Here is a 22,274-nt window from a genome sequence, read left to right as displayed (position 1 = left end):
GATTGACCTTGGACAAGGACTTAAAAGTAGTCAACAGGGTAACTTCCCATCAATCGACTGAAGCTCGATTCTGAAAGCTAGGTGCCGTCGAGAACGACCTTGCGGAGTTGGCATCGGACTCTGTTAGTGAACGGGAATCCCATGTTGCCCCAGACGGCGTTCCTGGCGGTTAGCATCCATAGCGACTGAAGCGAGGGTAGGTCCAGGATCTTGAAGGGTTTGAAGGCATCAGCCGAGCGTTTCCTTCTGGGTGTGGGGTCTAGGCGAAAGTGACAGAGGTCCTTGATCTGCACCAAGACTTCGAAGTAGCCCTCCTCGAGATAACCCTCGCGGATGGTCCATATCTACACCTAGAACTCTTTACCGCTATCAGAGTCCTTTCCTGCAATCAGCGCAGCCTTCATAGGCGCCCAAACTCTCGCCTGCTCGTCACGCTCAAGTTTGTACCAGATAGCCCTGCCTTTAAAAACTTTCAAGCTACACTCGAGCGTGCGGATGTTGTCATGATAGAGGTCCTGAAGAATGTCATCGCGTTCCTCCTCTGGGAGGGCGTCGGCCCAGTGAAGTTTACCCGAGGGAAGAAGGGGCTGAAGGATCTTGTTCCAGAGTCGAGACACTTGGACGGAAGAAAAACAGTCCTCGACATCGAGGAATTGATAGATATGCAGCGCAATCTCTGGGAGCTCGAGTACTGAATGCGGTGCCATAGTTTTTTACTGTCGACTGACTTTGAGGATGAAACCCCGGTTTATTGGTGGCGATGCACGAACGTGCACATAGCCTTTTTTAGAGCGACGTGAGCTAAAAAAAACAACCTTTTATTAGCCTTCATGCGAGACTACAGATCTGGCGAATATTCCACGTAGCGCTGATCAGGCCATTCGGCCAATCTTCTTGAGGCTTCTGCTGCTGACAGGGAGGTGTTCGAGATTGTCCCGAACCTGGGTCAAGATGTACTGGGACTCCTTGATGGTGACAGCGCTGGAGGCACTGCTGAGGATCGATGTGAAATACGACACAGACGATGAATTCGGAGGGATGGCCACCGCAGCTGCAATGCTATTGTCACTGGCGGCGCTCTTCATGCTGTCCTCGTCATCATCCCAGTGCGGTTCATCAAATTCGTAGTGGCTGTCGGGGCTATCTAATCGCGCCTGATCCCTCTCTTTTGAGCTGCTAATAGAAACGTACTGATTATTGTTCAAAATGTTTGCTGACAACTTTCGAAGGGACCAGGACCCTGTTCCTGCCGGTAGATTGGATCCGGCTCCAACTTGTTGTGCTCCAGTGGCCCCTGAGCTCCGTCCGTGAAAGTTGGGGAGGGACGAAACGTAGGATTTGATAAAGGAAAACGCCGAAGATGTTGCTGTGGACGCTGGCGGCGGCATAGCGTAAGCATTGGCAGCGCTGCTTGGGATAGGGTCCCCCATCTCCGTACCTTCGGGTCCTGAAGGATCGCTCCATGCATCGGCATTTGCGCCGTCTTCATTGATATCGTCTCGATAGGGTGCCTGGGAGACGGCCAGATCCTCGACATTTGAAAGTGTGAGTGAATGCAGCGAGGAAGCCGATGAAGAGCACGAAGGCGAAGACAGTTCTGAATCGGGTCCAGGCAGGGCCTTGTAGGACTGGTTAAAGAGCCCTCCCAAGGAGGGGTCAAGTGTGGCCCAGTTTATCCTTGGTCCGCGCACGCGATTCTCCTTGAGACCGTTCCTGTCCGTGATAGGCTCGTCATATTTGTTCTCACTGCTGTAGTCGCTGTCGCTATCGCTACCGTCGAGGGTGCCGGCATGGTAGATCGAAGAGGAGCGTCCGCGGCACGGAGAATGGTGGGACTTTGGGGAGCAGCTTTTAGAGGATGTTGATTGGGCCAATGGAGCAAATGCACCCCTTGAATTAGAACTTGCCGAGAAGGCATAACCCTTGAGGGAACCGAACCAGCTTGGAGTGATTGCGGTGCGGTGCGGCTCGTCAAGGTCATCACCGTCTTGCCCACGTCCGCCGCGCTTACTGCCTTTGACGCGAGATGGTTGTGTGATGCTTGGTGAGGCATCGATACGACGGCTTTCTTGACCAGGAAAGTGATTATTGTGATTATTTGGCGTCTCAGAGAGGAAGATTATGGAGGAAGAAGGGAACGAGGATACGGAATGTAGGGAAGGATGCGAGCAGTCCGTGTTGCTCCTTGTGTGTCTACGCTTGAGGGAGTAGGGGTCCTTAGAACTGGCCCAAGGGCAGTGGGTATCCATTGCTGATAACGTCGACACTATATGAGATTTGTTTAAAGGACAAGTAGGCTGAACAACGACGAAAGGATATTGCTAGGTTTAGAGCACAATAGCACAAAATAATATGGTATACTAGTGAGACAAGAGAGGTATATGAAGTATAGGATAAATGATAGAGATATAGAAAGATGGGCCTTAATATGAATACAGCGAGACAGAAAAGGGAGGCAAGAAGGATAGAGAGATGAAATGCCGGTGTGAAATATCCACGGAAAGTCCTGGCTGGGAGGTGCAAAAGCGTGCCGATGCTTGAAAGGAGTTGCAGGGAATACAGAACACTAGCATGAAAGAAAAGAGTGAGAGACTGAGAGAGAGTAGCAATACATCCGTGTAAGAATGTAGAGGACAAGCGAAGGAGAGATAAATGCATCTGAGCCAGGAACTCCTCTGGTCTGGTTTATCCTGCAGAAGGACATAAAGATCAGTTGTTCAGCTCAGGATGCTTAACCTGTGAATGCCCTACGCGATAGACAGACAGACAGACGAAGAACTAGAGGGACATGCAAGAAGCAAGAAGGGACGAATAAACCGCATTATATCTCTTTTATCCCGTCTATCTTCTCCAGCATGAGTAGATTCGATCCCAAATTACATTACTAGTAGCATGGATATAGGGGCTCAAGAAGGCTGACTACAAAAGGGTTGGAATAAAGAGGAATGCGCGGATAGACTGATGTCTAAAGTTCCGCGTCGCTGTTCTTGAACATCCGAGCCATTATAACAGTAATGATGGAATGAACCTATCTTACACATGACAAAGACAAGCAGAAGTCAGGGTAAAAGACATGGCATAAAATGATATGGTACATGGTCTTTAATGCATTGACAGCTCATCAAAGTAAAAACGGAATTACTCTTGTATCATGCTACATCTCCGTGCTCTCCTTCGTCTTCTGCCTCGCCCATTTCCTCATCATCATCTCTCGGTAAGGCTTTGGCGATAATTTCGAGCATCGTTTCGCAATCCTCTAGTTGAAATCGCTCCTCAAACTCCTCGATCACCTATAGATGACCCAGAAGTGCCCGTGCCAAAAAAAAGAAAAAAAAAAAAAGAGTTAATGACAGAATCTCGGCAGCAAGCGCACAGCAAAGTTTCACTCCACTCGTCATGGGCGAAAGAGTTTCCTGCTAAATCTTACCAGGATCAGCTCAACGGCCGACTTTGGCCTGAGATTCAAGATCTGTAATAGTTCCACTTTCATAAGCTCGTATCCTGCAAACGCCTTCTTCAGAGCTGCGATCTGCTCTGGCGACTGTGTTGCGCACGGTGATGCTCCCAGGTATTTCTGAACCTATTTGATTCAATTGGGGATGAAATGTCGGTTGGTCTGGTTGTTAATTGTGATAGCAGCAAGCCTTGCTCGTCTACATGCCAGCGATATATATATATCACCAAATGGACGATTGAAGAAATAGTGATCCAGCCTCGCCCTTTTACCTCAAACTCGACTGTGCGCAGATTCTCAGCAACTTCACGGGTGCCTGCGACCTCGTTTGCCTGACGCTGTGCTTTTTGGTCGTTCAAGAGGGCAAGAACCTCATAGTTACTGAGCATGGCAGAGTCGGCCTTGATGATCTCCATGGTGTAGTTGGTGTATTCCTGTCGTTCTGAGTGGTATGAAGTATTGTGTCTGGGCTCAAGCTGATGAGATTCTGGTCCTGTCGACACTTGTCCAGTACTGCTGATTCTTCTCTGAAGATGCCTTGCTACAGTTGATTCGGTGCCGCCTTTTGCTGAAAAGACCTTTGCCACCAACTGGGGCTCCTTTGCATCTTTCTGTTTACCTGAGCAGTCACTTTTTTTTTTTTTTTGTCATGTATTGGTTCACAAGAAAGCTCGGTCTATGACTCCGAAGTAGCGCATAGTAAAAGGAAGGTAGTGTATATTGAGGAAAGGATCTATCTACAGAAGAATACGATGAACATAAAAAAATATAGAAATAAAGGACATCCATATTGTTGTTGTTCTTGACCTTTTACAGGTCCTTCCAAGCAGCAAAGAGGACATCGGTCTGCTTGGGCTCACGGACAGCAATGCGGACAAAGGTTGGGCGCTCGTAACCAGGCTTGCCGCTGCGGACTGGAACACCGGCCTGCTTGGCCAGGACCACAGCTTTCTCAGCAGTCTCCACATCCTTGAGATCGGCCCACACCCAGCTGAGATAAGGTTTGCCAAAGTACTCCCAGGAACGACCGTTCGCCAACGAATCGAGACGCTCAATCAGCTGAGCGCGGTAGATGGGAGTCACCCTCCAGGTCTCCTCCAAGTACTCGGTATCGCGGACGACCTCATCCAAAAACGCCAATGCAGGGCTGTTGACGCTCCAGGGGACCTGGATACGCTTCAATTCAACACAATGAGCAACCGTTGGGCACACGATTGAACCGAGACGAAGACCCGTGCAGGACCAGATCTTTGTCCATGAGTGAATGACATAGATGGAAATGTTGCGCTCCTTGAAGGTCTTTTCCAAGAATTCGGTCTGAGCTGTCATTGAGTCCTGACGGAAGTCGGGTCCAACCCAGATCTGCATCGACTCGTCTATTCTCCATCAAAAGCAGAGAATAATTTACGCGTTAGCAGGACTTCTGGGGAGGGGGGCCACGATGATGATATACGTTTTAGTATCGGGGCAGTAGCCGTGGTCAACTTACCGATGACAACGACACCATTGTCCTGGACGTTGTTCAGGATCCAGGACTTCAATTCGTCGATCGACTTGTAGTCTCCAGTAGGGTTGCAGGGGTTGACGATGCACACGACATTGGCTCTGTCCTGGCCCTGGGGCGAGAGAATATCACGACCGTTTGTCTCGGCCGATCTCTGGTACTCCTTGTACTATTAGGACACAAGACAATATTTTCACGTTAAGAACTGTCAGAGCAAAACCCGAGGTCGTATTTCACTCCACATGTACTCATTGTTTGTTGAGAAGACACAGAATCGCTCATTAAAAATATCGCCCGATGGTCCGGACTGTACGAACGGAGGATCGAACGACATGTCGTACTGCAGATGAGATCAAACATTTTGCACATGAAGACAACCATAATCCTTGTTTTTTGTGGGGCACAGATCAACTTTTGCTGCACTCGATATGCATCCTCCGCTCGTTTCCACATGGGACCACCAATCTCAAGTGCAATGGTACATACCTGAACATCCCAAGGTCCAGCCTTCCACGATCCCTGAGGAGCAGATCGGATCACAAGGTCAATCAGCTCTGAAGCACCGTTGCCAAGCAACAGACGGTCCCTGTTGGCCTCCCAATGCTCTGGCCAGATCCATTCGGCCAAAGACGATTTGGCTGGCTCTTGATTGGCCGGTGGGTAGTGGTGACAGGTCGCAACCTATTCGGTGTCAGTCAACCAATTGAACGGTGAGAAATTGGTTCAGGAACATGCCATTGATACAGAAGCCGCAGCATATGGGAAATATAATAAACATACAGCATCGCGGGCAGCTTGAATGGCCTTGACAGGAGTTCCGAGGCAATTAGTCGTGACGGAAAAGTCCTCGACAAAGTTATCGAGGAACTTCCAATCCTGTCCTCCGTGGAACTGCTGGGTCTTAGTGTCCCAGACGGTAGTGTTGTTGTTGTTGGCGGCGGCGGCTGAGGTGGTCATGATACAAGGCAACGAAGACTGCAGGATGAGGAAAGACAGCGAGACGGATGAGGGCGAGGATGAGAACTTGGATGAGAATGAGAAGAGAAGAAGGCACACACAGTTTTTTTTTTGGGGAAAAGAAAAAAGAGTAGGGCCACCAAAATATAAGGTTTTGTAATTGAGATTTACACAAAAATAGAAGGTCTAGTCGTCGTATTATTTTGCCTAGATCGTGCTCTCTTGAGAAAGCAACCTCGTCCACTCTACCACTCTATGGACCATCTCAATCTTGCAAAGAAAAGAACAGACAGGGTTCGGAGATAAGCGGGGGAAACATCCAAAATTGATATGAAAAACTGTCAGCGCAGGATCCTTGGAGGTGGAAAAAAAGAAACGACAATGATACGCCGTGGGTTACATTAATAGGTCTTTCCTTCAGGGGCATGGTCTTTGGCGAATGTAAAGCGCATTGCTCCAAGAGGATATTTATGATGAATGGCATTGTTGCATTACAGAATTCTTTATGTCAAGAGTGCAATCAACCATGGTGCCTACTCATCCCTTTCGACTTTAATCTGTGTAGATGGCTCGTCCTCCGAATACGGCACCTGTGGTCCTCTCTTCCGCAAGGGGCTAAGCAGTGGCGAACGAGATTGGGGCTGCGGGTCCGAAGCAGAGGTCGCCAACATTCTATCTCCAGAGATATTACTCTGGGCACCAATAACCGTGGCTGCGGGAGTAGCCATCACCGTCGAGTCATCGCGAGCTGATGACGGCAATGGTGACTTCAACCGCGGCTTGTTCTGGATAGATCTGGTCCCGCTCTCGGGATCAACATAGGCTGTGGTGATGGTGGTGGCATTGGCATTGGTATTGGGCAGGGATTCGTTTGTCCTTGCGTTTGTAGCATAGGCCCTCTGAAGGGGTGGCGAATTTTGGGCGACGCCTTCTCCTGCAGCAGGACCTGCAAAACTTGGAGAAGCAGTCAATGAAGGACCGGGAGTACGTCTAGTACTGAGATCGTAGCCATACTCCAATCCTTGGAGATAGCGTACTTGGTCTTCCTCAGAGAACTGCTGGCCGGGAGGGGCTTGATCTGTGTAGTATGGACCCGTGAGGCCCTGCTGCGTGTACCCTTGGTCTGCATAGCGCTGGCCAGCATAGTGCTGGTCAGCATAGTACTGACCGACGTAGGGCTGGTTCGCATACGCTAGATCGGTATAGTAATTATTATAGTTGCTAGCAGGATAATCGCCTGGGTCATAGTATGTTCCCGTAGGAGGCGCTATAGGTTGCTGCCCATATTCTGCCGGAAAATGTGCTTGCTGTTGTTGCTGATATTGCATGTAGGCTACTCCATGATCTCGAGGCGCGACATTAGTTGAATCGTATCGACCGTCTGGAGCTGGCTCAGTTGGATAGTATGCTTGCTGTTGGTGCCACGGACGTCCATCCGCCTCGTATCCGTAGATTCCTGTCCCCAAGGAAGCATCTGCGCCCAGATCATTGGCCCTTTCCGAGTATCTGCTGGCATCAATCGAGGAAGCGTTCATGAGGTCCTGCGATGCCCTTGTGCTCATACCGCCGCCGTTGCGCTGATTATTACTGCCCGCATTAACGACACCAAGCCCAACCCTGGCGTCTCCACCCCTTCTATCTGGTCGATATGTCTGTTGCATGCTTGCTTGATTGGACCTATGGCTATTGTTATTATCGTAAGCTTCATGACGGCGACGGCGAGATCGGCGGATGAGCGCTGATGCCACCAGGGCCAGCGCAACTAGCAAAAAGACTCCACCGATCACAATTCCGACTATTCCTCCAGTGGAAATGGGCCCAGAAGAGGAATTATGAGACGGCACCTCTGTTGGCACAACGGTGGGACGTACTGTCGAGGTGACATATGTCGACGTGAAACTCGTGGTTGGAGTATAGGTCGGTGTGATCACGGCATTTGTGGTGGTTGGATCGTAGCTGCTTGTAGTTGGTATGACCTCACTAAAGGTGCTGATCACTGGGGTTGTTGTTGTTGTTGGCTCAATATACGTCGATTCGCTGGTGGTCGTTGGGGGCTGCGCAGAGGAGCTTGTATAGATCGCTGATGTTGAGGCTGTGGTATTCATGGTAGGTGTCACGCTCACCAACAACGACGACGATAATGATGGGAATGGTGGCGCAATAGTCGCCATAAGGTGAGCGGAATGTTTAGAAAAGAGGGAGTTGTCGAGGGTAGAAGAGCGCTTCGGAAGGGTTATACGCCTAGGCTGGATCCTTCTGGGTCCCCAAGGTCTCTGGCCAATTACGGAGAGTTCTTTGTGTTATTTTGTTATTTTTTTTCTGGTCTCAGCTATTCGTGGCGCCTGACGGTGCCCCAGGTTAAGGGTGAGAACTAGAGTACGAAGCTTAGACGAGTGAAACAAGCACGCGACTCTCAAATCAGGACCTATGCGCACCACTGCACTGCTTCTTTATTATCCCAATGCACATCTCTTGATCTATGTGATGTGGTACGAGCACTGCATGCACTTGTTCGTTTGAGGAAAGCGACTCTAATCATCGTCGCTCTCCTCCAGAAACTTGTTATAGCTCTCCCGCACACATTCGCCTCCCTTTTGAGGATCAAACATGAACCGATAAAAGCTGCCGTCCGCACACACCACTATAGAATCGAAAGTGGGACAAATCGAATTAGATTTTCTGTGATTTGTTCCAAGAAAACCGCTGGCGAAAACAACCAAACAGGAGCAGGTTACTTACCAATCACGGTGTTCTTTTCGCCTCCAAAAGCGCAAATGCATCGACAATCGGCTGCCACTTTGAACTGTGCAAATGACCAGGCCGATGAAAAGTATTTTGGCAGGAGATCTTTCATGAATGCCAGACTATTAAAAAGTCCATATTCAGAAAAGTCGGCATGAGTAGTCAAGAAGACTTGTGCCTGGTATAGGCGTGTCCATGGCTCTTGTCATCCATGCTCCTTACCTTGATTGTCTATTTCCGCTTGACATCTGTGAAGCATGGTGGGGCTGGATAACTTCGCCGTACTGCGGTCCACTAGACGGGGTCCCTGTTCCTGCCTGGTACACCCTTGATCCAGTAGCACCATCCAAATTAAAGATATGAACTGTGCCCTTGTCCGATCCAGCGCAGATTCTTGTTGAATCGCTGTTGAATGCAATACTGTAAATCTCAGCCCTGTCGGCGCCACGTCTGAACTCGTGCAAAAGTTTGCTGGACCCTGTGTCAAAAACCCTGATCAATGTGCCCTTGTCAGAGGCAGATGCACATTTCGTTCCGTCCGCGTTAGTGACCAAACAGAAGAGCGGGCTCGTATGAGCTGGAATAATAGAGATATTGGTGGTGGGCTTGGTACTCGCCATAGGGTATTTTGGTTGATTGGGAGCCGAGAACGGATTGGCGTGAGACGTTGGGGCTGTGGATGAGGTCACTGCGGTAGTGGGCACGACGCTGTTCAGGTCGACGATTTGAATGTGTCCACTTTGACGTCCAGGAAAGATCAAGATGGCATGCTTGTCTGAAGATGATAATGCCACCAGACCTGTCGCGGGAGTTGAGTGTTCATGGTCAGGATCAAGTCGGGAGAACCATTCCAGAATTATTTCCAGATTATTCAGTACTTACCTCTATCGTTATCGACCGTTTCAAAGACGTGTAGCTTGGTCGGCATCAAGCTGAAAGTATACACAATGACTTTGTTGACAAGCACCACGACGAATCTAGAGACAGACCCAGATTGATGATGGAGGGCCAGAGGGTTCAACACGAGGGCGCGATGAAGAGACATTCGTGGTCAAGTACAGCACAAGCCCTCTCATCCTCTGATAAGTGACTTACTTGTCCCTCCGCAATTTGACGGCCTTGACCTCGCTCCTGAACTCTAGCTCGATCACGCACTTGTTCCGGTCGTCGTCCCAGATAATAACTTTGTTGGGTGGGTATTTCGGATTCTTGCCGCCGCCGACCAGGGCGAGATAATTGCAGCGGAATAGCATCTCGACTATGCAGATGCCTCCATCCTCGAACTCTATAGGGTTGATGGGTCGACGGGGGTTATTGTAGGGCTTGACATGAGTAAGGTGTTGTCATGGAATGGCTCATGGTATAGACAAGGCGAAATACCTTTCCGCATCTTTTCCTTGAGAGGGTCACAGTTGTATATTCGAAAGCCAGAGTCGAGCCCACACGAGAAGCAGCCATAGTCTACCCGACACGCCAGATATAGTATGGTCCGTCAGTATTGAAGACTTTCAGCAGGGCGCAGGCTTGAACCTAACGAAACAAATAAGGGCAGTGCAAACGCTGTCCTGGGGTTTACCTTGGTTGAAGGAGGCGTAGAGGAGCCCAGGAGCATCGGCGGCAGAGTATGGCGAAGGTTTTGAAAGGTTCATTGAGCCAAGCACGGGAGCAACCGCTGTGGTGAGGAGATGTCGATGGCGAGGCGAGGGGCTGAGCGAATGCGAAAGAGATGAACGAGTGGGGGTGAGTGTGTGGAAATGAGAGGGACGAGACAGCTGAGCAGATAGACTACTCTCGCGAGTTGCAATGTGTCATGACTGCTGTCCATCTTGTGTTCAACTAAAAAAAAAAAAAGAAAGTGCAGTTGGTGGCAATCATACTGCAGAAGTAACTCAATATTCTACACGCCCAAGTCGTCATTACCATCCACACCATGCACACAAACAAGCAGGTTCTTCAGGATGCGAGGATACTTTTAATACAGGTTATATTACTCATAAAATTATGCTGTTACTATGGTACAAGTATAGGTTTGTCTATTGTTACAAGGGTACTGATACTGAGGGAGAAGAAAAGAACAGAAAAGAGCAAAGTACAAGGAGAGCAATTGGATGACACAGGCGTCTTTGCTTTAGGATTCCTGCAGCAGGCTGGGTGTGAGCGAGATGCGGATTGTGCTACCGCGGCGCTTCTGGAGGAGCTCGTCGAACTGGCGCATCTTGTCAGTCATCTCGACCGGGTGCTTCATATCGAGGCTGACGGATCGGCTCGAAGCGTCGGTGACGGCAGCAATGGACTTGCGGCGCTCGCGCATGATCTGGCTCTGAATAGCATCCATGGATGGGGCCATTGAATGGCGATAGTGGGCAGGGACGGAGGGGACTGAGGGGGTGCTTCCGTCTGAGGACTCGATGGACTCGGCAGTGCCGGTGGCCTTTGCCTTGCTGTTGAAGAGGCGGACGAGGGAGAGACGACGGCTCTTTCCAGCGGGGGTTGTGGTTGTGTTGGTGGTCATGGTGATGAGGATATGAGAGAAGGAGGGATATGGGGCTGTTGAGGACGTGCGAGGGGTGACTTGGGTGTGTCAAAGGAGAGGGGGGTGTTTGAGACAAAGAGAGGGAGAGAGGGAGAGAGGGAGAGAGAGAGAGGGAGAGAGAGAGAGAAAGAGAGAGAGAGAAAGACAGAGGCAGAGGCAGAGACAGAGACAGAGAGAATCCGCGCGAGAGAGAGGAGTGATGAGGAAATATTTCTCTCGAGTCGAAAAAGGAGCTGCCCATTTTATAGTCGCAGCAGCATTTGTGGAGCATTTTTTGATTACCCATCCATGGCATCGTTTTGTTTGTTTGTTTGTTTGTTCGTTTGTTTGTTTGTCTGTCTGTCTGTCTGTGTCTGGATGTTTGCTTGATAGTTTCTCCGCGTCCATCCCAGGAGGGGCATCCGTCGGGCCACCTAAAGCTAAAGACCCAAAAGAGGGCTGGCGACATTGGAATAGCTCCCACTATTCAGTCGGCGCATTCTACACAGACTTGTCACTCAGTCGACATACAAGAGAAAAATAAGGAATCCTGCTCAACAGAAACAGCAAAACCAAAACCCAATTGGTTTTTGAGAGCAATTTGTTCCTTCGTCCTCTTTGTGCAATGTGTCCAATTCGATCCGTTGGGGTTGAGGAGGGCGGCGAGTCAGCAGACCACTCAAAACAAGGAGAAAGAAAAAGCGAGAGAGGAGAGAAACTAGTCTGGCCTCTATGCGGCACATCTATATGCCGCCCATCGACTAAACCCCCACAGCGAACACACGTTACCATCATCATCATCCGACCTGGCTCCTCTAAATTTTTCTCCATGGCCATGGCGTCCGTAGCATATAGTAGAAGGGGCTGAGCTAAGACTATCCTGATGGCTCCATGCTCTTCGGATGGATGCAGTATGGCGAAAGGCTGCAGCAGACTAGTCTACCATGCACCTCCATGCAGAGCAAGTGTCATCGCCCCCTGCTCTTATTTGCGTTTGTCTTGTTTTCTTGTTTGTCTGCAGTGAAAGGAAGAGAATTTCAGGAAAATAACTTCCGCGGGGAAGTTTTGCTTCAACTTCCAATTGGAACCAACCTGGAACAAACATCTACTCTCCAGAAGTCGACACTGCAGTCTACCTTGAGCTCTGTTTTCGTTTCAGTAACGATCTCTTATTACATGGAGACTGGGGGATGAAATTCGTTTCATTCTATAATAGAACATGGCTGAACTGGGCAGCCAAATCCACATATCAAGGTACACTACCACTGCTTTACTGTAGCAATGGGTTGCTTTGGTAACCAACTTTATGGTTTTGAAGTTCGCAATAGACGCCAGCAAGGAGAAAAAAAATAGGGCGGGGGTTCAACTGTCCGATTACAATACGTGTGTCTAATCGACTCATCAGTCGTGTCCATGAGAGCAAAAAAAAAAAACCATACTGCCAGTTTGGCCATTCGTGCGCCGCCATCTGGCGCCTTTTTTTTTTTTTTTTTACTTGTACAATTGTACAGTACACTCGACTGGGAAGGAAGTTTATGCATGTCGACGCACACTTTTGGGAGCACACTGCCAGCGGAGGAGTCTAAACCTTCTTGAAAACGTGGCAGCAAAAGGGCCGAGAGTAGGTGCAGAAAAAGAAACCCAGCAACATGCATGTTGCCAACATCGTTCGCTACATTATTCCCCCACGCAGGTGCCAGCATTGATTATCATAGCTGTTAGTTTAGCTTGGTGGGACCACACAGACAAAAAATGCAATGCCAAATTTGGTGGCGATGTCGATAGTGTTTCAGGCACCAAACTCAATTTTCAAATTGCATTTCGTCTGAAGGTCTACTCGGGTATAGACTGGCGGGGTATGTCGTATAATTCACCGGTAATATAGACCAGATTATAATATCCTATCCAGACATCTATGGTTTTAGAGGAGCGATGTTGGTAGCCTAGTTGCACCTTGATCCGCTTCTAATAATCTTTAACATACATGTAGTTTACAGCAATCACGATTTTAAAAAGGAAATGCGATGGAGTTCGGCGGTAGACGCTCTCGCACTGCTGCATGTCGTCGTAATTCTGCAGACGCTTCCCTAGCTTATGTTCTAGCGAACGCTATTTCTGGACTAAAGGACCTTCTCTCGCATGGCATGGCATGGCATGGCATGGACTCCGCTTCACCTAAATTTAGTCGAAACGGCTCTCAAATTGCTAATTAAATACCATCATTAGCAACGTGGCCATGAAACACGTTCCTGACAAAGGCTACTACAGGTATCTATTATCTTTGATATCACCCTCGGTACATGCGCGTTTATTTTTTGCAATTAACGTTTTTTTTTATTCTTAGTAACCACAGTAAAAGCCCCCTTGAAAAGAAAGTATCGATTCGTCCTTTAACATACATCTCTTGAGTATGAAGATAGTATGGTAGTCTATGTTCCCCTCTGTTTGACGGTCTAGGCGTGCTAGAATCAACTTTTTTTATTGTACTTGCATACACTAGGCGAGAAATCACCCTGCAATATATTAAAAAGCTGGTCCAAGTAAGATTACAGCACCACCTGTTGCTTCCGCACAATCCAGTATGCAAGCTAGATGGTCCTGTTGTCAGAGATGGTGGTCGAAGGACCAGTTAGTAAGGCAAGTCAAGTGGAATGCGTGGCCTAATGATGTCCGAATATTTTGACTGACCTATCTCCATTCTGCACGTTTTGGTGTTGACGATAGAAGATAGTCCATGTGTGCATTCGTAAAGGGGACAGATCGTCATACCAGGGCGCACAGGCGTCCCTTTTTTTTGTTTGCCTAGGATCACGTTGTTCGCGCGCCCACGATCGAAAAAAATAAAATAAAAAAAAATAGGAGCACAAGCCGAAAAAAAAAAATACCATGAGCGCTCTTGTGCGCACACACCACATGCTCTTCACTTATGGGTCATTATCAAGAGCAAGGCTGGGTTGCGGTCGAAATTTCTGTGGAGTCGTATGCGAGCTGCACAGGAAAGATATGGATTTTGACATCCAAGCATTTTGCCACCAAATTGCGACTCCTTGGTGACGCTGATACGAAGTAAACGTGTCCTCTGGACGCTGCAGTGGCGCAAGCAGACTGCGCTGATCTCTTTCTGGACAATGCCGTACATGTCCACAGGATACGTACAGTCAGACATTTTTTTTCCTCCGTCGCCATGAGGGTTCACCTTATGGCTCTCCACCCGCTTTTCTCGCTTTCGTTCGCTTTCACTCAAACGGTCACCGGATTCGCTCTCATTCGCTGTCCCCATCAACACACAGCTCCTCCTTCTTTTCCTTTCCCTCCCCTTTTTTTCCTTTGCCATCAACCATCTTCCTCATTCATCGTCGCTGCCTTGCATTCGACAAGCGTCGTCATTCCTGCCCTTGCCTTGCCAAATAGCCGCTGATTCTTGACCTGGAATATCGCGGCATCCTGGTCAAAAATTACGCCATTCGTCTTGACCTGGTCCGACGTCCTTCATGCCTCCTCGGCCGGATCCACCCAATACTCGCAGCACCAGGAAACCACCCGCCTCGGCATCTTCACCAGCGCAACCCATTTCTAGAACTACATCCACATTTATACCGGCGGTGGTCTCAGCGTCTTCGCCCTTATCGTCGGCCTCCCCTCTGCCGCCACCTCCTCCAATTTTGACCTCGCACGCCATCACTCGACACCAGGTGAAGGTCTCCAAAAAGGCACGACTCGACTACATCACCTTTTCCTCAGGAATCGACGGAACTCTCCCTACTTCAACAGCATCTACATCCTCATCGGCGACCTCTACTTTCTCGCCCAACACTTCTCATTCAAGCACACGCAAACGCACATTCCAGGACCACAGCACAGGCCAAACACAGACACAGAGCCAAAGGGTCACTGGATCTAAGCAACCCCGACTGACTGCGGCATCCAAGCCTTCGTCCTCTACAGCATCCTCTTCGACTGTGGTCACCCGAACTCGACATAGAGTGACTGGGGCGCAACAGAATCACGCCCAGGGCATTGCCTCGTTTATGCGACAGTCAAAAATGAGCACCTCTCAAAAGCGATCCAACCCGAGCGCCAAATCCCTTTCAAAGGACGCAGAGGAATCGAAATCCTCTGACTCTCAGGACTTCTCTGCCAGCAATCTGTCACTGGAAGCTGACAAAGGTTGCTCAGGAACAGCAGGGGGTCGCACAGACGACCATGGCGTCATCACTGGGAAGCAAGATGATCAAGACACGAATAAGACTATTGAGCACTCTGCGGAGATTTCGGAGAGCGGCGATGATAAAAAGGCGGCCAACGACCACGGCGACGAAGATCATGAAGAAGACGAGGATGACGATGAGGATAACGAGGAAGAAGACGAAGAGGACGAGGACGACAATGAAGACGACTACGATCAGCACCATCGCCGAGCAGAGCAAGATGGGCTCTTTTCTTCTGGTGGCAGCATGAGCGGTATGGTCTCAGGAATCTCTTCGCGATTAAAGGGAATCTTGAACAACCTTCGCGCATACGAGGACCCATCGCTTCAGTTGATTGCCCTTCAAGATTTGGCCGTGTTGCTTTCGGTTTCAACAGAAGATACCCTGGCCGGATATTTCAGTTGCGACCCATTCGTCAAGGAACTGGTTATCCTGATGCGTGGAAGCGGGGACGGCGACGACAACCCCGAGATCATGCTCCTTGCCTGCCGTTGCCTGTCAAATTTGATGGAAGCAATGCCCGCATCCCTTGGTAACATCGTTTATGGAGGAGCCGTGCCTGTTCTTTGCTCCAAGCTACTTGAGATCCAGTACATCGATCTTGCGGAGCAATCCTTGACAGTAAGTACTCTAAAAGGATATTTAATCACATCCAACACTCATCGTATCTCATCCTGTTACTAACAATGTTGCTCTTCTTAACCCCATAGACCCTTGAGAAGATTTCGTCCGAGTATCCTCATGCGGTTGTTAAGGAAGGAGGTCTGGCAGCGATTCTGATGTTCCTCGACTTCTTTGCCACCAACGTCCAAAGAACTGCTGTCAAGACGGCCGCCAATTGTTGCCGGGGTATCCAACAGGACAGCATTAGCATGGTCACCGACGTCTTGCCCAACTTGGAGAACCTTCTTCAGTACTCAGATCAGAAGATCGTCGAACAGGCGTGCCTTTGCTTTGTCCGCCTTGCGGATAGCTATAAATCGAATGCTGCGCATCTGCAGGTAAGGACTACACACCCTCGCCATGTGGTTGCACTTAATGACCCGATAAAAATCAAGATTAATAACATCGCGCGATCCACTTCTAGACAATCATCACAGAGAACATTCTGAGAACAATTATGTCCCTGCTGTCCCCGAATGCGAACGTTGTTGTAGGGTAAGATTACGTTGCGGACTGGCTGCATGGCTATTCACACTGCAGCAGCTGCAGCAGCGACTCGATTTTAATACATTGAGTACCAAGTTGGTCACTGATATTCATTTGCTTTACAGACCTCAGATTTATACCCTCCTATTGCATTTTTTGAGCACTGTTGCTGAACACTCACCTACGCTCGGATTTGTACTGTTGGAAATGGATATCGTCGACACGCTGTTCTTGGTCCTTACTGGAACCCACGCTCCTGCAGCTCACGGAGAGGACAGCGGACCCCTGACTGTGCCCGACATGGGGTCGCGATCCAAGGAGCAGATCTCAGAGATTATCGGCATCATCACAGAATTGCTGCCTGCTCTGCCAAAAGGTAAATACAAGGAGAAAAAGCAAATACGATTTTATAACTTCTTCCAAATAGATCAATGTCCCTGTTTGACACGCTTCTGTTGCTACGAATCTCTTAGACGACGCCCTGTTTGATACAGATTACAGATACCGAGCGCTCAAAAAGGAGACACAGGATGCTGGAACGCAGGATATACAAAGGGAGGACGTCGAGATGAAGGCTGTTGCGAGCGAAGTCGATAAAAGACAGGAGCTCCTGGAATCTCACCCAGATCGTATGCAGAGACTTGGCACGATCTTGATCCCGACATTGATCGAGGTGTACACCTCCACGGTCCATCTAAGAGTTCGTCAGCGAGCCATCCAAGCCTTGGTGAAATTGATCTACTTTTCGAACTACACTGTTTTGAAAACTGCCCTCAAGGTGAGGATCCGTTCTTTTGACACTACACTTATTTTGCCCTTCGTAAGCAACATCAACTGACATGGGTTTTCACTTCTTGTAACAGAATGTTGAACTGGCTAGTTTTTTGGCCGTTATCCTGTCTCAGCAGGAGCACCAGTCCCTGCTAGTCGCTGCCCTGCAAATCACCTACATCCTCATGGCAAAGATTCCCTCTGTGTACCGCTTTTACTTTGAGCGAGAAGGTGTTACATTCGAGATTTCAAAATTGGCGTACCTGGGCATCGAACTTTCGCTCTCAAATGACAACCCGGGCGTTGGAGAGGCAGAAATAGGCCCTGCAAAGAGCATCAAGAACGATGGAGCTACAGCGGATGTCAAGGCGGGATCGACCAAGGCAGCATCGGAGTCTGAAGACTCGCCGAACAGCACGAACAAAACGAATGCGTCTGTCCCCGTCTCGACCGCCGGAAAACGGCTCTCCGGAATGATTGCTGAGCTCCGTGACATGCGAAATCAACCTGAACAAGAGCGGACAATGGATGAACAATTGAATGCCATTGAAAAGGAGCTCGGTGCAGCGTGGAGTCGACTTCGCCTTGTAGGACAGAGCGATACGCGGACTGAATCCGAGACACTGGAAGAGCGTTTGTCGACTCTAGAGCAACTTCGTGCTCTGCAGCGCTTTGTCGCAGCCGGATCTCGGTCGGTGGCCACATCGCAAAAGGAAGAGAAAGGACTTGGATCAGGAAAGACAAAGGAGTGGATATTCGAGCGAGCTAGGATCATCGTCGAGATCTTTGAGACGGCGGGTATCGATGGCGAGACAGGAGCCCACCCAGGATCTCCCGTTTTGTCTGACCTTAAACGAATGGCTGAAGGACTTCGAGAATCTGGTGAGGCCGCGACAAAGTCACTCAGGGAATTGGCTCAGTACTTCGAACGATTGGGTGCAACAGGAATATCGTCGTTCGAGTTCTTGAACAGTGGCCTTGTGCAGTCCTTGCTCGAGTACTTCACTGACAGGAAGGACACTGGAGGATCCAGCCAAGAGGAGAGAATCCAGGCATTTGTTCGAGAGTTTATGGTTCATCCTCAAAGCGGATCATTATCAAAGTCAGCAACAACGACATCTTACGGTTTGCTGGTGAAGAAAATGCAGGAAGCACTGACACGCATGGAGACCTTTGAGGTCGAGGTGGCTCAGACGTCTTTGGGAGAAGCGCGCAACAACCCGTCGTCAAGCCTCGCCACTCAAGTCCGGCTCAAGCTGTCGCCAGAAGAAGGGACCGAGGTGCCATCAGGTTACCAGAACTTGGTGGTTTCGATCCATGCCATCGCCACATTCAGGACCCTGGACGAATATCTTCGACCGCGTTTGAGACCAAAGCTATCGTCATTAGAAAAGAAATCTGGAGTCGGAAGCGACGAAAACGGGTCATCGAAAGAGCAGGACAAAAACAGTAAAACTAAAGTCAAGGGACCGTCCCCAACCACACGCAGGAGCAGCAGGCTTCAAAAACTCGCGGAGTCAGGATCAGAGGAGAGAGTTTTCAGCACTACGCTTCAAGAGTCATCATCAGACAAGGATGAAGAGGAAAACAAGGACGCAGACCACAGCGACCTGGATGGCTACTCCGAGGTGAGCGATGAAGACATGGAGGAGATAGAGTATGATCTCGAACGCAAGGTCAGAGTCAAGGGCGGCCGAGGTGCCGATGCCTCCGCGATTGACATGGAGTCGGACGTGAAGACGAGCGAAACGACTGGACTGGATGCACATACAACGTCTGCAAAGAACAAGAACCATGGCGACGACTGCCCAGCCAGAACGGAGTCCTCAGAGCCCACTAGGAATGGCCGGTCTGATGGCATCTTGGCTTCGGAGTCGCCCTCGTCCTGGCACATTCAATTCTCACTTCATGGGACCCCAATCAGTACGGAGATGACCGTCTATGGCGCCATACACGAACACGAGCGTAGGAATGGCAGGAGTGCTTCACAAAGGAGCCTCTGGTCTTCCGTGTACCCCATCAAGTATAAGCGGGTCGACTCACCGCCTTCAGAGCACTCGGCGCTGGCTGGCAATTCTCAAAGCAATAGCGAGGCCGACCTTACGTATACCGCAAAGATGCCCAAGGAACTGCCTCAGCACGCAGAATATGCCTCGATCCTGGGACTGTTGCGAGCCCTCCATGCCTTGAACGACGACTGGAGACGCTTCTTTGCAGTGGATGAACAGCTCCCCAAGGGCGCTGTGCTTCACCTCGAACCACGGGAGTTCGTAAACAGTAAAATCTCGGCCAAAGTCAATCGGCAGCTGGAGGAGCCTCTCATCGTTGCCAGCTCCTGCTTGCCTGATTGGACTACCGGACTCGTCACTGGGTTCCCATTCTTGTTCCCGTTTGAAACACGCTACACCTACCTGCAGTCGACCGCGTTTGGTTTCTCGAGGTCTATTATGCGTTGGCAGAATCAGCAGCAGCGAAATGGGCACACTGATCAGCGCGATGACTCGCAGACGATCTTGGGCCGGATTCAACGGCAGAAGGTCCGGATTTCTAGGCAGAAGGCGCTCGAGTCAGCAGTACGAGTCATGGATCTCTACGGCGCACATCAGGCGATGTTGGAAGTCGAATATTTCGAGGAGGTTGGAACGGGACTCGGCCCTACCCTGGAGTTTTATTCTCTTGTGTCCAAAGAGTTCTGCAAGAAGTCTTTAAAGCTCTGGCGCGATGAGGATTCGGAAGCGGCGACGGAATACGTCTCAGCTCCTCAGGGGCTGTATCCGAGGCCGATGATACACTTCAAGGGCCATTCCGACAATGATAAGTAAGTCGGTTGCTACTCAATCTCAGTTAATACACACTGCGCAAAACGCTTGACATAGCACTTACGTTATTTTCTTTATTGTAATGTGCTCCAATTTCCAGAAAAATTCTAAAACTGTTTAGATCGCTTGGTCAGTTCATTGCCAAGGCCATGCTGGACTCTCGGATCATCGATGTGCCGCTGTCCGTGTTGTTTGTCAGCCAATTGCTCGGACGTAATCGGAAGCCCCATCTGCAGCTGGTGTCGTCGATCGACCCTGTTCTCGCTCGCTCGCTGCATAGTCTTCAAGCGTTCGTAATGGAGAAAAAGCGCATCTACGGACTGAATCTGCCTAGCAAGGAGCGTGAAAGTGCCTTAAAGAATATCGAATTTCGGGGCTCTAGACTGGACGACATGAGCCTTGACTTTACTCTGGCAGGATATCCTGAAGTCGAGCTCAAGGTAAGACTTCTGATTAGGCGACATTCTGCTACTGTTAGTTGAATAAGACATTGATACTAATAGGGCATATGCCTTTCAAAACGCGTCGATAGGCTAGAGGCAGTAATATCCCAGTGACGATTTATAACGTCGAGGAGTACATCGAACTTACCCTTGACATGACAGTGGGACGCGGTATTGAAGCGCAGATCGCCGCATTCCAGGCTGGGCTCAACTGCGTATTTGCGATCCAGAACTTGGCAGGATTCCGTTCCGAGGAACTCGTCAATCTGTTTGGTTCAGGGAAGGAAGACTGGTCGTATGAGAGTAAGTGATAAGTGTTATCTGGAAGGAAGTACAGAACGCGGCGGGGTTGAAGGCTCTGTTTTTAACCAAGAGGCGTTTACGATTGCGATTGCGTATAATTAGCACTAGTGGATGCTGTGAAGGCTGACCACGGCTTCCGGAGCGAGAGTCGCGCGTTCAAGAACCTATTGCTGGTTATGAGCGAATTCAGCAAGGAAGAGAGACGGCAATTCCTGCAGTTCATTACCGGAAGTCCCAAACTGCCCATTGGAGGTAATGCTTGCTAACGACCAGGGCAGTTGGTAAATTGAAAACAATTCGAACATGGACTGATATACGTAATTCGCTTTGATTTCTGGGTTTTAGGTTTCAAGAACCTGCATCCACCATTCACGGTCGTCTGCAAGCCATTCGAGGCACCACTGAAGGCTGACGACTATTTGCCCTCGGTGATGACATGTGCTAACTACCTCAAGATGCCGGACTATTCTTGCAAGGAAGTTACGTTGGCGAAGTTCAAGATGGCGTATGAAGAGGGTCAAGGCAGCTTTCATTTATCCTGAGCGAGCCAGGAGTACGACAAGAAAAGCGAATGATCGCGGCATGCGCACTTCGGGCTCTTCTTTTTACCACTCCCTCTTTTCATTTTTTTTTCTGTTTCTTCTTTTTTCTTCCATGAGTCGATAGACGGTGGATTTGGGAACCCGAGCGTGAATACGGGATGACTTTATGTACTTTTAGCTTTCTTTCTCCTCTTTCTACTTCTTTACTCTTTGTGCTGGTGAGGTGTGTCTGAATCATTTCGCGGATACAATGCGATCGTAAATAGTGAGCGGCATTCACGGCGCGTGTCATTTGGCAATAAACTTTAACGAGGATTACCTCTTCATTGGCACGCCTATGCAACAATGATATACATGGTGTCGGTTGGCGGCAGAGAAAGAGCGTCTGTGCTTACGGAATAGATTTAAGGCACTGCAAGGGCCGCGTAAAACACGCATGTGCCTTTGGTACATGGAATTTTTTGTCCGTTGGCGGAACGATTGAGTCCAGCTACGGCGTCAAGGTGTATCCCTGAATAGGCAATTGCAGCTGATGAGCCATATTTGATTCTAGGGATTAGAGAAATGAAGTAGCAGTATGGTGCGTAAAAAAAAAGAGGGTCAATGCCGCAAGGCATCAATGGATCAGTGGGCAAGCCGATTCCTCGTGTAGTTTATTACACCATCCCCGCACTTTTTTTCCCTTCCTTTTTAAGGATTTGTCTCTTGATAAAAAAAGCAGGTTGCAGGACTGGGCAATACTGCAACGCATTATACGGGTCATTAGTCCGGAACCTGCTGGCTGTCAAGAGACGAAGTACCAGTGGCTTCCTTGTACATCCGTCGACTAACCATTAATAAGCACGACGCCGTACTCAGTGCGGGGCCTGT

General features: G+C 49.4%; 9 protein-coding genes across 9 annotated transcripts; 2 read left to right on the top strand and 7 right to left on the bottom strand.

Moving 5' to 3' along the window:
* Nucleotides 1-350: 350 nt before the first annotated feature.
* BC939DRAFT_477128 (uncharacterized protein) lies at nucleotides 351-707 on the bottom strand (the record flags this gene model as incomplete). Its single annotated transcript, XM_051558645.1, has 1 exon — nucleotides 351-707. One exon carries the CDS (start codon nucleotides 705-707, stop codon nucleotides 351-353), a length of 357 nt encoding a protein of 118 aa, XP_051412281.1.
* Nucleotides 708-872: 165 nt separating this feature from the next.
* Nucleotides 873-2,249, bottom strand: BC939DRAFT_477127 (uncharacterized protein; the record flags this gene model as incomplete). Its single annotated transcript, XM_051558644.1, has 1 exon — nucleotides 873-2,249. One exon carries the CDS (start codon nucleotides 2,247-2,249, stop codon nucleotides 873-875), a length of 1,377 nt encoding a protein of 458 aa, XP_051412280.1.
* Nucleotides 2,250-3,086: 837 nt separating this feature from the next.
* Nucleotides 3,087-4,050, bottom strand: BC939DRAFT_160673 (HRDC-like protein). Its single transcript, XM_051550285.1, has 3 exons — nucleotides 3,727-4,050; nucleotides 3,428-3,580; nucleotides 3,087-3,290 (listed from the first exon to the last, which is right to left on the bottom strand). Exons 1-3 carry the CDS (start codon nucleotides 3,868-3,870, stop codon nucleotides 3,150-3,152), a joined length of 438 nt encoding a protein of 145 aa, XP_051412279.1. The 5' UTR covers nucleotides 3,871-4,050; the 3' UTR covers nucleotides 3,087-3,149.
* Nucleotides 4,051-4,085: 35 nt separating this feature from the next.
* On the bottom strand, nucleotides 4,086-6,202 carry BC939DRAFT_451424 (pyridoxal phosphate-dependent transferase). The gene is made up of 4 exons (XM_051555667.1): nucleotides 5,739-6,202; nucleotides 5,445-5,639; nucleotides 4,944-5,127; nucleotides 4,086-4,830 (listed from the first exon to the last, which is right to left on the bottom strand). The coding sequence occupies exons 1-4, from the start codon at nucleotides 5,913-5,915 to the stop codon at nucleotides 4,265-4,267; spliced, it is 1,122 nt and encodes a 373-aa protein (XP_051412278.1). The 5' UTR covers nucleotides 5,916-6,202; the 3' UTR covers nucleotides 4,086-4,264.
* Nucleotides 6,203-6,394: 192 nt separating this feature from the next.
* BC939DRAFT_451423 (uncharacterized protein) lies at nucleotides 6,395-8,107 on the bottom strand. The gene has a single exon (XM_051555666.1). It carries the CDS (start codon nucleotides 8,084-8,086, stop codon nucleotides 6,449-6,451), a length of 1,638 nt encoding a protein of 545 aa, XP_051412277.1. The 5' UTR covers nucleotides 8,087-8,107; the 3' UTR covers nucleotides 6,395-6,448.
* Nucleotides 8,108-8,446: 339 nt separating this feature from the next.
* Nucleotides 8,447-10,306, bottom strand: BC939DRAFT_503151 (WD40-repeat-containing domain protein; the record flags this gene model as incomplete). The annotated part of the gene is made up of 7 exons (XM_051560372.1): nucleotides 8,447-8,556; nucleotides 8,655-8,779; nucleotides 8,880-9,456; nucleotides 9,540-9,634; nucleotides 9,753-9,942; nucleotides 10,038-10,118; nucleotides 10,234-10,306. 7 exons carry the CDS (start codon nucleotides 10,304-10,306, stop codon nucleotides 8,447-8,449), a joined length of 1,251 nt encoding a protein of 416 aa, XP_051412276.1.
* A 516-nt stretch (nucleotides 10,307-10,822) lies between these two features.
* Nucleotides 10,823-11,849, bottom strand: BC939DRAFT_160574 (uncharacterized protein). Its single transcript, XM_051550284.1, has one exon. It carries the CDS (start codon nucleotides 11,636-11,638, stop codon nucleotides 10,877-10,879), a length of 762 nt encoding a protein of 253 aa, XP_051412275.1. The 5' UTR covers nucleotides 11,639-11,849; the 3' UTR covers nucleotides 10,823-10,876.
* Nucleotides 11,850-13,669: 1,820 nt separating this feature from the next.
* BC939DRAFT_451416 (uncharacterized protein) lies at nucleotides 13,670-14,032 on the top strand. The gene is made up of 2 exons (XM_051555665.1): nucleotides 13,670-13,801; nucleotides 13,894-14,032. Exons 1-2 carry the CDS (start codon nucleotides 13,751-13,753, stop codon nucleotides 14,011-14,013), a joined length of 171 nt encoding a protein of 56 aa, XP_051412274.1. The 5' UTR covers nucleotides 13,670-13,750; the 3' UTR covers nucleotides 14,014-14,032.
* A 285-nt stretch (nucleotides 14,033-14,317) lies between these two features.
* On the top strand, nucleotides 14,318-21,734 carry BC939DRAFT_451413 (uncharacterized protein). The gene is made up of 10 exons (XM_051555664.1): nucleotides 14,318-15,998; nucleotides 16,088-16,378; nucleotides 16,465-16,535; nucleotides 16,652-16,902; nucleotides 17,000-17,304; nucleotides 17,390-20,115; nucleotides 20,217-20,556; nucleotides 20,649-20,862; nucleotides 20,965-21,114; nucleotides 21,208-21,734. The coding sequence occupies exons 1-10, from the start codon at nucleotides 14,661-14,663 to the stop codon at nucleotides 21,402-21,404; spliced, it is 5,883 nt and encodes a 1,960-aa protein (XP_051412273.1). The 5' UTR covers nucleotides 14,318-14,660; the 3' UTR covers nucleotides 21,405-21,734.
* Nucleotides 21,735-22,274: the final 540 nt, after the last annotated feature.

This window comes from Gamsiella multidivaricata (assembly GCF_025024155.1).
Source record: "Gamsiella multidivaricata strain RSA 2152 chromosome Unknown BC939scaffold_32, whole genome shotgun sequence".
In the NCBI taxonomy this organism is placed as follows: domain Eukaryota; kingdom Fungi; phylum Mortierellomycota; class Mortierellomycetes; order Mortierellales; family Mortierellaceae; genus Gamsiella; species Gamsiella multidivaricata.
Note: the sequence above shows the minus strand (reverse complement) of the source record. Positions and strands in the feature narration are given on the sequence as shown.

Excerpts from the sequence above, each read along its gene's own strand:
- BC939DRAFT_160673 (XM_051550285.1), bottom strand. The coding sequence starts at position 3,870 with ATGGAGATCATCAAGGCCGACTCTGCCATGCTCAGTAACTATGAGGTT. Across the intron at positions 3,581-3,726 it reads TGCGCACAGTCGAGTTTGAG|GTTCAGAAATACCTGGGAGC; the intron begins GTAAAAGGGCGA and ends TGAATCAAATAG. Across the intron at positions 3,291-3,427 it reads CGGCCGTTGAGCTGATCCTG|GTGATCGAGGAGTTTGAGGA; the intron begins GTAAGATTTAGC and ends GGTCATCTATAG.
- BC939DRAFT_451424 (XM_051555667.1), bottom strand. The coding sequence starts at position 5,915 with ATGACCACCTCAGCCGCCGCCGCCAACAACAACAACACTACCGTCTGG. Across the intron at positions 5,640-5,738 it reads TTCAAGCTGCCCGCGATGCT|GTTGCGACCTGTCACCACTA; the intron begins GTATGTTTATTA and ends GACACCGAATAG. Across the intron at positions 5,128-5,444 it reads CTGGACCTTGGGATGTTCAG|TACAAGGAGTACCAGAGATC; the intron begins GTATGTACCATT and ends GTGTCCTAATAG.
- BC939DRAFT_451423 (XM_051555666.1), bottom strand. The coding sequence starts at position 8,086 with ATGGCGACTATTGCGCCACCATTCCCATCATTATCGTCGTCGTTGTTG.
- BC939DRAFT_160574 (XM_051550284.1), bottom strand. The coding sequence starts at position 11,638 with ATGTCGCCAGCCCTCTTTTGGGTCTTTAGCTTTAGGTGGCCCGACGGA.
- BC939DRAFT_451416 (XM_051555665.1), top strand. The coding sequence starts at position 13,751 with ATGCAAGCTAGATGGTCCTGTTGTCAGAGATGGTGGTCGAAGGACCAG. Across the intron at positions 13,802-13,893 it reads GGTGGTCGAAGGACCAGTTA|AAGATAGTCCATGTGTGCAT; the intron begins GTAAGGCAAGTC and ends TGTTGACGATAG.
- BC939DRAFT_451413 (XM_051555664.1), top strand. The coding sequence starts at position 14,661 with ATGCCTCCTCGGCCGGATCCACCCAATACTCGCAGCACCAGGAAACCA. Across the intron at positions 16,536-16,651 it reads AATGCGAACGTTGTTGTAGG|ACCTCAGATTTATACCCTCC; the intron begins GTAAGATTACGT and ends TTTGCTTTACAG. Across the intron at positions 21,115-21,207 it reads TCCCAAACTGCCCATTGGAG|GTTTCAAGAACCTGCATCCA; the intron begins GTAATGCTTGCT and ends TCTGGGTTTTAG.